The sequence below is a fragment of the Argiope bruennichi genome, chromosome 5 (assembly GCF_947563725.1).
Source record: "Argiope bruennichi chromosome 5, qqArgBrue1.1, whole genome shotgun sequence".
Classification (NCBI taxonomy): Eukaryota; Metazoa; Arthropoda; class Arachnida; order Araneae; family Araneidae; genus Argiope; species Argiope bruennichi.
In genome coordinates this window covers 693806-706766 of record NC_079155.1, presented here as the reverse complement: position 1 = coordinate 706766, position 12961 = coordinate 693806, and the positions used below count along the sequence as shown (strand labels likewise).

The following is a 12961-nucleotide window of genomic DNA, read 5'->3' as shown; positions in this document are numbered from 1 at the left end:
TTTCATTGTTTGTTGGAAGGTTAGATTTAAAAAATGCAAAGTTATTTAGTTTCGAAATTAATTAGTGCACTTCTTTAAGTACGTTTTATAAAGCTGATGAAAAGTACACATTCTTAATCAACTGATTCAATCAATATTCCTTCCAGTACACACACACACACACACACACACACACACACACACACACACACACACACACACACACACACACATACACGTGTGTGTGTGTGTGTGTATCATGCTTGGAGAGATAGCAGCGTTCGGTCTTTTGCTGTAGTGCTAATTCATTTTCTCATAGGTTAGCGTTGGGTATTCATGAGAATCTGCAATGTCTAGCGTGCATCAACTGGTCGATGCCCGCTAAGAGTGCTTCTGGTAGAATGCATTGAACATAATATTTCTAACTTTTTTTCCCCTCAGGGGCCCACCTTCTTTAGGTGGGTACGGGTGTCCCAATCCCGAGGTACCCAGGGATCTTTACTCTTTCTTCTCTCTTCCTACTCTCCCCCATCCCTTTTCTTTTCTTCCCCCTTCTCTCTTTAAATCCTCCCCTCCCCTTCTGTTTTCTTCATTCTTCCATCCCTCGACGGTAAGAGAGGGAGCTCTCCATGAGAAGCTGTCGCCGTTCTGTTTGCTTCTTGCTTCTCATGAACAGCCAAAAACCCCACGTGTTCGCCGCGCATGGCGACCCTTTAGACGGGTGGTACATTTCGGTCCCTGATGTATCAATCGGCCGGTATCCCAGACATTTGACTGGACTGCTCAAGGGGATTAAGCGAAGGGGTCACTTCTTGGGCTTGGCGTTAAGGGTGGTCACTGTCCCCGGGGGTGACTCTCAGCGTATAGGTTTCGGCTAGCACCATGGTAAGCGCCGAGGCTGGGAATGTCTGGAGCCGGTGGCTGCCATCCCTTGTTGGGCTCCGTGGTGGGCGGTGCCGTCGAGCCCGAACCTTAATCTATATCATATGGGTCTTGAATCTAACGTCGTTGTAGCATCATCCAATTCTCGTTTCATGATTATTAGTACTCAAAACACATTTCATCGAGTTTCTCCTTTCCTTGTGCACAAATTGATACAATCGACAATTGGTGAAGTACAAGATATAAAAAAACTACGTTCTGGTGACCTTTTGTTGCAGACTTCCGAGAAGCAAGCTCTTCTTATTAGTAAACTCACCAAATTAGGAGATTTTCCTGTCCAAACAGCCTTACATAAAACTTTAAACTTTTCACGTGGTGTCATTTCCGAGCCGGATCTCATCGACTTATCTGATGGAGATCTTGTAACAGAATTTTCAGACCAGCAAGTATGCGCCGCGCGTCGTATTAACATTCGACGTGACGGTCAACTTATACCAACAAAACACATTGTATTAACTTTTCAAACTCCAGTTCTTCCTAAATCAGTCAAAGCAGGATACAAAATTTGTAGAGTTCGGCCAAACATACCTAACCCTCTTAGGTGTTTTAAATGCCAAAGGTACGGCCATTCACAGCAAGCATGTCGTAGCAAAATGATCATGTGTGCAAAATGTGCTGAACCTGGACATGACATAAATAATTGCCATTCAGACACCATGAAGTGCGTTAATTGCTCTGGGCCTCATACTTCTTTCTCCAAGTCTTGCCCTAAATGGACTCTAGAGAAGGTGGTGATATCCACAAAAATACGAAAAAACATATCCTTCGCAGAAGCAAGAAAATTAATAAATGATAGAACTCCAAAAGTTGGTGCATCTTACTCTGGTATACTTAAAGCAACACTCATATGTAATAGTCTTCAAACCGATTCTCGCATAACTCAATTACCACCCACTAGTTCAGTTTCAAATAAAACTACAAAATTGCCAGCAGTCTCCTCTGTTTCTTCGATGTCATCTAGTTACCCTGTAACTGATAAAACTGCCAAACGTAATCGCAGTAATAAAACAAAAATCTCCACGACATCATCTCTTGAAGCTTGTCAAGTAAATACAAAGCAAAGAACAAAAAAGAAAGCATTATTGAATCGACCCCTTGTGGCAGAGGATTTCTTGAAAACTTATACATCGTCTTCTGAGTTCTCCGATATGGAGTTAGACCCTTCTACTATCTCTAAAAATCAATCAGGTGGGGAAAAAAAGAAAAAACCTCCAGATAAATCTTAATCTTGATGGCCAAATTTGTTTCTTGGAACTGCCGTGGTTTCCGTAACAAAACAACTCATATTAATGATTTAATTAATGAAACCCATCCTATTTGTATAGCTCTGCAAGAAACTTATTTGAAACCGTCAGACACTATGAAAATCAGTCGTTATAGCTTTATCCGAAAGGATAATGAATCTGTCCGAGCTGCTGGAGGTGTTGCTCTCCTTGTATCCCATAATGCACCCTCGTCTATCATTCCATTACGTACAAATTTGCAAGCTTTTGCTGTTCGAGTCTTGAACCCTTCTTTGACGACAATATGTTGTCTTTACTGGCCACCCAGTACTTCGGTAAAATTAAGAGATCTTAATGCCTTAGTGGATGAATTACCATCACCTTTCATCATAGTTGGTGATCTAAATGGTCATAACCCTCTCTGGGGAAGTGAAGATGTTAATCCTCGTGGACGGCAGATTGAAGAATTTATTAATAACCATTCACTATGCCTGCTCAATAATGGAGAAGAAACATTTTTTCATCAAAGGAGCAAAACCTTTCATTCACTAGATCTCGCTATATGCTCACCTTCTCTAGCTCCGTACTTTAATTTTAGAGTAGGAACCGACCTGCTTGATAGCGACCATTTTCCCATTTTTTTAGATCATTTAACTGGAAGTGGTGTAAATATTTCACATCTACCACGATATATTTTTCAAAAAGCTGACTGGATAGACTTTACCTCAAGGGCACTGATAACACGTAATATGGTAGAGGAGGATGATTTAAATAGCATTGTAAACTTAATAACCGATACTATTATAAACGCTGCACATGCTGCTATCCCAAAATCGGGCTCAGGAACAATCAAATATAAAAAACCATGGTGGAACCAAGATTGTACAAAGGCACAAAAAGATCTTCAAAAGGCCTGGAACACCTTTAGGCGGCGTCTAACAATGAATCATTTGATTCTTTTTCAAAAAGACAAATCTATAGCACGACGAGTTAAGAGACGAAGTCAGAGGACTTATTGGATTAAATTTGTGTCGAGCATAAATTCTGATGCAACTTCTAAATATATGTGAACCAGCATTCGAAAAGTATGCGGAATATATCCTTATCGTTCTATCTCTTGCTTGAAGAAGAATGGGGAAGTTATTTCCAGTGTTCAGGAAATGGCTGATGCTCTTGCAGAAGCTTTTGCCTCTGTATGTTCAACGAGTAATTACACGGAACCTTTCCTCACGCACAAAAAATACCTATAAAACATGAAATTACGCTTTAAAACAAAAACGCGTTTGTCTTACAATGCTGATTTTACTATCTTGGAGTTGAGCAGAGCATTATCTGTCACAAAACAAACAGCGCCGGGGCTGGATGGAATTACTTATTCAATGCTGCAGCATTTATCTGATAGATCCCTACAAAATCTATTGTTCCTGTATAACAGAATTTGGAAAGAGCATATGTTTCCTGATAAATGGAAATTTGCTATAATAATTCCCGTACCAAAGCCTGGAAAAGACCCACAAGAGCCATCCAACTATAGACCAATAGCTCTGACCAGTTGTTTGTGTAAAGTGTTTGAAAAATGGTAAACGCACGCCTCGTTCATATACTGGAGGAAAATGAATTTATTTCCCCTTTTCAAAGCGGTTTTCGAAAGAATCGTTCAACAATTGATAATCTTTTGGCCTTGGAAACGGATATTCGAACGGCCTTTATGAAAAGGAATCATTTGGTGTCAGTATTTTTTGATATAAATAAAGCATATGATCGAGCATGGAGATACGGGATCATGAAAAATCTTTACGACCTTAAATTTAGAGGGCATTTACCTCTTTTTATTCAAAATTTTTTACACCAGAGATATTTTAAAGTGCGGCTTGGGAATACCTATTCCAGGAAGAAGGTGTCCCACAGGGCTGTATATTAAGTGTGACACTCTTTGTTTTAGCTCTTAATCCTATTTTATCTGTTGTACCAGCAACTGTTAGCAAGACACTGTATGTAGATGATATGCAAATTTCTTGCTACGCCCGTGACATGCGATACACTGAGAGACAGCTTCAGACAGCGATAAATAATATTGTAGAGTGGTCAAATAAACACGGTTTCAGATTCTCTCCTCAGAAAACAGTTGCAATGCACTTCTGCAATCGTCCTCTTCATCCAGAGCCAGAGTTATTCTTGAACGGCAATCTAATTTCCATTCAGGATCAGCACAAATTTCTAGGAATTATACTTGATAAAAGATTTACTTTCCTTCCTCACATTACATATTTGCCGAGTAAAGGCCTGAAGTCACTAAACATACCGAGGGTTTTATCCCATACTTCTTGGGGTGCTGATCGATCGTGCTTGTTAAGAGTCTACCGAAGTATCATTCGATCAACAATTGATTATGGATGTGTTATCTATGGCTCTGCTAAGCAATCTTACCTTAAACGTTTGAACGTTGTTCACCATCAAGCTCTCCGATTGTGCATTGGAGCATTCAGGACATCACCAGTAGCTAGTTTATATGCTGAAGCGTTTGAGCCTCCTTTGTCTAATAGGAGATTGAAGCTATCATTGTTTTATTTCTATCGCATTCTATCCAATAAACGCCATCCTTTTCATGAGAAAATCCAGAATGACGTTAACGATCGTTTGTTTAATTCACGCAAATCCTACATACCTCATTTGGGATTGCGTATACGAAGAATATTACCAAATGATTTTACCGATATACTAATATATGCGGATGATAGCCCAAATTCAGCTCCATGGATAGAAAATAAATTACACTATGAAGACCCATTTAAACAATTTAGAAAATCAGACACTGATAGTTCGGTTTTTATTTCACTTTTTAAATATCATCGGGAATTTTATTGTTCTTATGAACCCATTTTTACGGATGGCTCTAAGTCACCTCATCATGTGGGTTGCGCATTTGTTCATGGTCATCGCATTATAAGTTATAAACATCCTTTTACTTCTGTTTTTACCTCGGAATTAACTGCTATTTACTTAGGCCTCAAATATATTGAGGACCAACAGATCCATAAGTCTATTATTTACACGGACTCTCTGAGTGTTCTGCAGGCTCTAAATTCTTCATCTCTCGGTCATCCACTTCTACAGGAAGTGAAGAAGATATACCGTCTTCTATACTTGAAATATATTAGAGTTTTGCTTTCCTGGATCCCTTCGCACATGGGTATTTCTGGAAATGAAATCGCAGATACAGCAGCTAAGTCAGCGAGTGTAATTTTGCCCCAAGGTATTTCTTATAAAGTTATGCGTACAGCTATTATTCATTGGTGCTATCGCCAGTGGCAAAATCAATGGGACATGGAAACTAAGAACAAGCTTCACTCTATTAAACCACAATTGGCCAACTGGTCTTCAAAACTAAGCAGGAAATATGATGTAATTTTATCCCGACTACGCATTGGTCACACTCGCTTGACACATAGATTTTTACTTTTTGCCGAGCCACCGCCAGTATGTTTTGATTGTGGAGATATTTTAGCAATCCGACACATTTTAATAGAATGCGCAAGTTTTACCGATCTTCGTTGGAAGCATTTTAAGTCCAACAATTTTACCTTGGATTTTTTATTGGGTGAGTCGCATCATCCAAACGTTTTTTCGTGCTTTAAAGATGTTGGTATCATCCATGAAATTTAACTTGCAGTTTTAATACCTTCTTTCCTTAACTTTTGACTAGTTTGAACACTGTCAGTTGCACTTCTCGTAACGAGTAACTACTTTTTATCTTGCTGTGAAAATTTTAAGTTGCTTCGGCGCAGCATATTCTGCAACAGGATCTTGAGGCCAGAAATCTAAATCTAAACCTAAATCTAACTTTTTTTTTTTAATTTCAGAAGATTGGGTTGTACGAAATATGTAGTGGATGAATTAAAAATGTAATGACAGTGTTGCTTTCCATATTTTTTAGCGAGTGATTATCGAAATTGAAAGACTTAAAAGAAATAACTTTTATTCATAAATTGTTATTAAATTTGATTTATCGTATTGATTGGTATTTTGATGAGGTGGAATTTTTACTGCAGCATTTTAAATGAATTTATATGTAATAAAAAAGAAACCAGATGAGAAAAAATTTTAAGAATTCATATTACATCTCCATTCATTATTTTCTGGCTTCTTATTGCTTTCCAATGATTCGCTGAAACCATTTTTCCTATGAAATTTATTTTGTACCTTAAGCCTTAACATAGAAATAAAAATTTATTAATTAAATTCAGTTTGATATAGGATGACATTTTTTCTTTTCAAAAGATTAAATAGAGGAAGAAATGAAATAATTTAATTTATTTCTGAAAAAAATTAAAATCCATAACGCGATGGGTGAGTTTGGTTTAGTTTAGTTATATTAACGTCCCGTATTAAAGCAACACTAAGGCTATATTGGGACAAACCTCGTCATTTTGAACCGTTACCACTTCGGTGGAATCCGGTCTCGAACCTGAAACAACGCGGTGAGTGAATAGCTCATCTCACGCATTTACGCCATTTCTAAACCAAGTACACTGGGTTTCCGAATAATTGTAAATTATGACTTATTGACCATTGTTTTCCATGCATCATTCAGCGAATTCCAATTCTTTGCAGCTCAGATATTTTATAAAGAATATTTAGGTTTTGAAAAATGCAACATAATAATTCTTTCTGTAACATGATGCGCAAGTAGTTGTGTTAAAAAATGCGTATTGATTTCATACCTAATTAAAATTAACTATAGGATGGAAAACTGCCCATTTTGTTTATGTTTATTATGCTGGATGATAGCAAAGGTTAATGAGCTGAGATCTATAATATCTTTTATAATGTTTATAATAGCTAATTAAAATTAGTTAAGGTATTGTAAACGCAATTACAATTCAAGAATTCATTTTAATTTCGCAAGAGAGAAAATCAGAAAAAGTTAAAAAATTGATATGAAAAGATGAATTGAGGGAAAATACTGTTCATCGAAATTTGGGATATATATCAACGGTCGCAGGAACAGAACTTTCCTCCTGATTTAAAAAAAGGCAGAAAAATTTGCTAGAAAGGTCGTAACATAAGCAAGTTTGTTTCGTTTTAAAAAATAATATCTATATAGTTTGCTTATGCTATTGCTACAGAGAGCAGTTTTCATAACAATAAAGGAAATATATTACTTTGTAGGAAAAGTGTGACATTTGTGATTCCGTCCTAAAACAGTGGTTAACATAGGTTGTAACGGTAGCATCATAAGGAAATTGACAATTTCCCATTAGACTTGGAAAAAGATTTTCCGTTATTCATTTAATTGCTCCTTATTATCGAATTACCATTGTCGTCATGTGTTGTAATATTTGGATTTAAAAAAGTGGTTTCAAAAGTGTATTGTAGAAAAACTGGAAATTCGTTTCTATGGAAAAAAATAAAATCTTGCGAAAAACTGCTCTAATAAGCTTTGAAACCTTGGAAAAAATTATATGATCCAACGCAGACTTAATGAATAAGAATAATAGAAATACAGGTTCCAGCAGATAAAAAAACATCATCTAGCCCCAATATAGCGAACGGGAGATGGAGAACCTCTGCTCGAGTACAGTGCTAATTTCATTGCCCAGTCATTCTACTCCTATAAGAATCCAAAATCAATCTGCTGGGATCTCTTCCTAATGGAGAAAAAGGCTCTCTCGAATAATACCAAAATTATGAAAGAAAAGAGAATTTGTTTATTAAATAATATTTGATAAATGCAAATGAATAACAGGATGCAATAATTAAAAATGAGTAATAAATAAAACAGCAACGGTTACATTAATACTTCTGAATGTCCTTAAATTAAAATTAAAATATGTCATACAGTCATAATATATTTCATGGAATTTTGCGATTTAGAGCTTTACTTTTATTGCTTCAAAGAAAGCAGGGTGAAATGTCTATCAGTTTGGTGTCAATCGTTACGATGTATCAATGCAGGCAGTTAGTTTGGAAACCGTATATAAAAAAGAGGAGCTTTCAATCGTTTCATTCCACTGCCGATTTTCCAGATGAAATTCCGAAACCAATTTAATTCGTTTGGTTTGGCATTGCAGTTCTCCAGCAGAACTTCGAAAGGCGAAGAATGGAAGGACCGTTAATCTCTACAAAACCAATCACGGCGCTTCACAACGGAGGCATCTGCTTCCCTTTTATTAGTGCTTGCAACTTTTTGTGTCATGGCAGAAGCATTTTTATTTTCCTCAAAAAACTGAGCGTGTCACCTATTGGAGATTTCGAGCTCTGAAAAGGCTGTTGAAGAATGAAGTTAGAAATTGCCAGCAGGTCGACGAGCGACTGAGTTTGTCAGGATAAAAGCAACTTATCACTCAAACTATTGATCTAAAAGAGGCTTCTTTCATTTGAAACAGCAATCGTGTCCTTGCTTAATTTTTCTGAAGTCCTTATTCCGGCATAATGTGCTGCAGGAATCTTTTGTTTTCTTTTGATCATTTTATTCTTTTTAGCCCTTAAAAATGAGGACAAACCCTTCTGTTATTTTTAAATACACTTTGTTCGTTTAAATTTAAAAAAAGTGATCGAAATAATTGAAAAAAAAGATCTCTTTTTCAAAGACAAGAACAAAGAAAGGAAAATAAAAGAAAAAGAAAAACTTTCATATGCCATATGAAAGAATTGAATGAATCGGAAAAAATATATATTATTTTTCTCAGATTTGCTTTAGATAAAAGGAAAATGACTGTATGAAAATTACATTTAAGGCTTAGCCTAAATCTTGCCTTTCAGAATTAAAAAAAAAAATCTTTTTCTCTAAACAGCATAAAAAAATAGGTAAACGACAAAGCAAACCATATTTTATTTAGTGATAATATTGAGTTACTCTTTTCAATAAATATTTAGAACTTTCCTAGAATCATTTGATTTAAAAAAAATTACATAGATTTACCAGTTAATTGATTTCATGATGCATTCGATAACTTAAATAATATGAACAATTATGCTTCATTTGTTAGGTTAATTCAATTTAAAGAGTTAGCTCAAGAAAAATCTTTTTTTCTTTATATAATCTTAACTATTATATAATCTTAATAATAGTTTGTTAACTCTTTTTTGCTTTGTGAAAAATAGAAACCATGTTGACAGGAAATAAATAGTGGTTGACCAATGGAAAAGTTTTTTAATTCTATTTTAATAATATTAATGGGCAGAAGCTGCATAATCTAGGAGATATTGTACTGAATTAAAAAAGCAAATTTTAAAATGAATTATTTTAACAACCATTTCTACTATAATTTCAAAAATAAAACTGCATCTATCTTTAATTTACTTTTGCAGTAAGAATAGTCCGCGCTTTCCATTTTTACATATCCTTCAAAGTTTTTTTTAAAGCAAAGTCAGTGCCTACTTGTTTTGTAAAGGATGTAAAAATTTAAATTTGTTTTTATAGACAAATTAATAAGTCCTTATCTTTGTCAAGATACTGGAAACTTTTCGCTCCAAACAGTTATTGAAAATTTGATCTGTTAATTGCAATTCCGTAAAATAGATTTGTTCACTCTTATGGTGGTAACTTCTCCAATAAAATACTTCTGTGATTTGAAATATTCTATTTTAAATGTAAACTATTTTAGTATTATGTTTAGCCCTTAAGGTGCTAAAATGGAAAATAATATCATAACCAGTAGTGATGAAGAGAAAGGGATTCTCTATATTCGACATCGATTTAGTTCCAAAATCTTTTTCCAGCAATGGGCAACCGGAGAATATATGGTATAATAAGAATTCTTTTTTTCTTTTAACAAAAACGCGACAAGAAGGGAGGAGAGTCGAATGATCGTCTTGAACTAGGTAAGCAGTGCAAATAAGTTTCAGTGCTAAAATAAGACGCTACTCAAGCTTATCATAATCGAAGATCAAAAATTATCAATTGGCGAATATCAAACACAGATTTCTGTTTGTTTTATTTGATGAAAGTAATTCCTTTTTGTAATACCAGGATAGGCGAAATTTAATTTTAAAAAATTATTAATAATTTTAATAATAATAAAAATAATTTTAATAGTAATAAAAATTATTAATACTAGCAAATAAAATTTTGGATTTGGAGAAATGTCAGAGATCGATATTTATTTACCCAAATAGGCATATTTATATATTTAAATTTATATATTTATTTACATATTATTATTTGCATATTCTAATATTTAAAAACATTACGTATTTTCCATATAAGTACCGTAACATCTATATCAGTGACATAAGAGTTAGGGTCGTAGACTAAAGTAATTTCTTAAAGCCGTTTTTGACTGTTGTTTCACTAACAACCTTTTTCCTGCTAGAATTTGTCCCAATGCTTGTAGAAATGTTAGCTGATCATTCGGAGAGTCCAGGGGATATGAAGGTCAAGGGGGCATCTCATTACAATCTAGGAATGATTTGTTTAGTTATTCTGGAAACATGTGGTAAACACGAAGCAGCAAATTTTCATATTATTGACACCCCTGAGCATCACAACTCAAATGTATCTAGATGTCTGCAATGATAGTTTCACAACTTTTTAAATACCCACTTTAATTGACGTGTTCGGTACGCCATCCATCATGCTCCGTTTGATTACTCTCCATACACCATCAAGTATTCTCTATTAAGGCCTCATCGACATCTAACTGTTGTTCACATTGTCTTACAGGATTTCTGTTTCACTGCATGTCGATCAATTGTTCAACAGCCGAACTTTTCTGTTTCGAATGAGCAGGGGAGGGGAAATTTTCATGCATAGATAAAATCCATTTGTGACTATTCGAGGTGTTTGTAAATATATAAATGCAAGCGCATGTTTTCATCCCAAAACTCGGTACTCGATCCGCAACTACTTAATACTCCCTAGTTTATAAATATTTCGCTCACTGTTTGACCTAAACTATATTTCTGTTAACGCCACATGATTATTTGTGATTTCAAGTCTTTCTTATGAACGTATGCATTTCATTAAAATAACCTTGTATAAAATAAAGTAGTGCGATTTGTAAATTTGCTACTAATTAATAGCAAGAATTAGGGAAAAATAAGGAAGCACTGAAGATAAAATATTAGAATCGATAACTCCGATTTTATTGTGATATTAAAGACGAAGTCGAATATATATATATATATATATATATATATATATATATATATATATATATATATATATATATATATATGATCGTGTCCTCAATCGAAAGAAGACTACACGTTTGTCTTTTCCATATTTTAATAAACGAACACAGGACTACACGAACATTAAGCAAAAGAACGAAAGTATAGGGTTGGTTGCAGTTCAGGCGAACATAGCATGGCTGTACCATATGAAATTTCTTAGAAATTACATTTTTAAGGAAATGAATTATTTATTTGATTATCATGAACGAAAATGTACATTTACGAGGTTTATTTTATTTTTTACATTTATTTTATACTATTCATTAAAAATTGCAAATAATATGTTGCCTTTTTCATAAATTCATTAACGAAGCCTTCATTAGAAATATATTTATGTTTTGTATATTAAATTCTGATCAATATTAATTAAAATTAGTTTGATATATCAAACACATTTGTATGTGTGGTAGCAGTCTAAATGTGTCGGTTCCGTTGTTTTTTTCAATAATATCAGTTGCCACTTCTACTCGAATTTCACGTAAGAAATAAATATTCCCTTTTTAGCTTAGTAAAATCGCAGCTCTCCGATTAGTCTGGACTCAATGCAAAAAGGGAACAAGCCAGTGGCGATACCATATTTGTCTCGATTTAATTTGAAAAATATGGAAGAAGTACCGTTAAAAGAAACAAGAATAGTAACTCCTGTAAATTGTTTATTAATGTTCCTTTTCGAAGCTGAAATATAACGCTTTTACTGACATTCCTAAAAACATTTCAAGAAAAAAAATATCGAACTGGTCCTCAGATCTGATCGATAGAGCTTCGGCACATGCTTATGTAGTTGAAAGTGAAAATAATGGTTACATTTTCTTTCTTCCCATACCTATTAAAAATGTTATTTCAAAATATTACTTTCATTTACAGAATATTTAGATATTAAACATATATTCTATTAAGTCGCAAAACAAAAATGTTATTGTGACGTATTTCATCGCACTTGCGGTTTAAATTCTTGTTTTTATGATTTCCTAAATAGCGATACTTATTAATTTTGTTTTGTTTTAAATCGAGAAAATTAGATGAATGAATTTCATATTATTCTTTATGAATTCTTCACGAAATTTCAACTGTGTTCTATTCTATTTATTTAGTAGATACGTTACCCAAACTTAGAAGTTTATGTGTGGATTATGTGTCACTCATCAGAAATGACTACATTTTAAACAAATAGTTAAAAATTGTTATTAAAAATGTCAAATACTAATTTATAAGATAAACTATTTAAAATCTATGGTAGCAATGCAGTTAACGGAAAGAATTTTTAAAAATAAATTATTTACTTTTTTATTTTTTTAAATATTCTAAAAAGTGTATTTTCGCAAAATTTTTTATTATTTACATGAATAAATATTGTTCAGATCTCTGTCAGCCCAACTAATTCAAGAATTCCAATTCCTTCAAAATCGAGGTAATTTTGTGGTGCTAAGAAAGAATGGAATTATTCCGCCCATATGAGCATATGCTCGCGTACTACTTTCGACCCCTAGATTTCAGTTATATGCTCAAGATTTCAGTCAGAGCATTCTCAAACGGGGCGAGTCCGATCTTCTCATTTTGCTTCTTAGTTATGCTTAATCAGACTTTAAACTTTAGGTCACAACCTAAAATAATTTTTTTAAGAAATTAGATAATTAAGAGAT

General features: G+C 34.0%; 1 protein-coding gene across 1 annotated transcript; it reads left to right on the top strand.

Annotated features, from left to right (window-relative positions):
• Positions 1–965: 965 nt before the first annotated feature.
• On the top strand, positions 966–2147 carry LOC129968991 (uncharacterized). The gene has a single exon (XM_056083382.1). It carries the CDS (start codon positions 966–968, stop codon positions 2145–2147), a length of 1182 nt encoding a protein of 393 aa, XP_055939357.1.
• The last annotated feature ends 10814 nt before the right edge of the window (positions 2148–12961 follow it).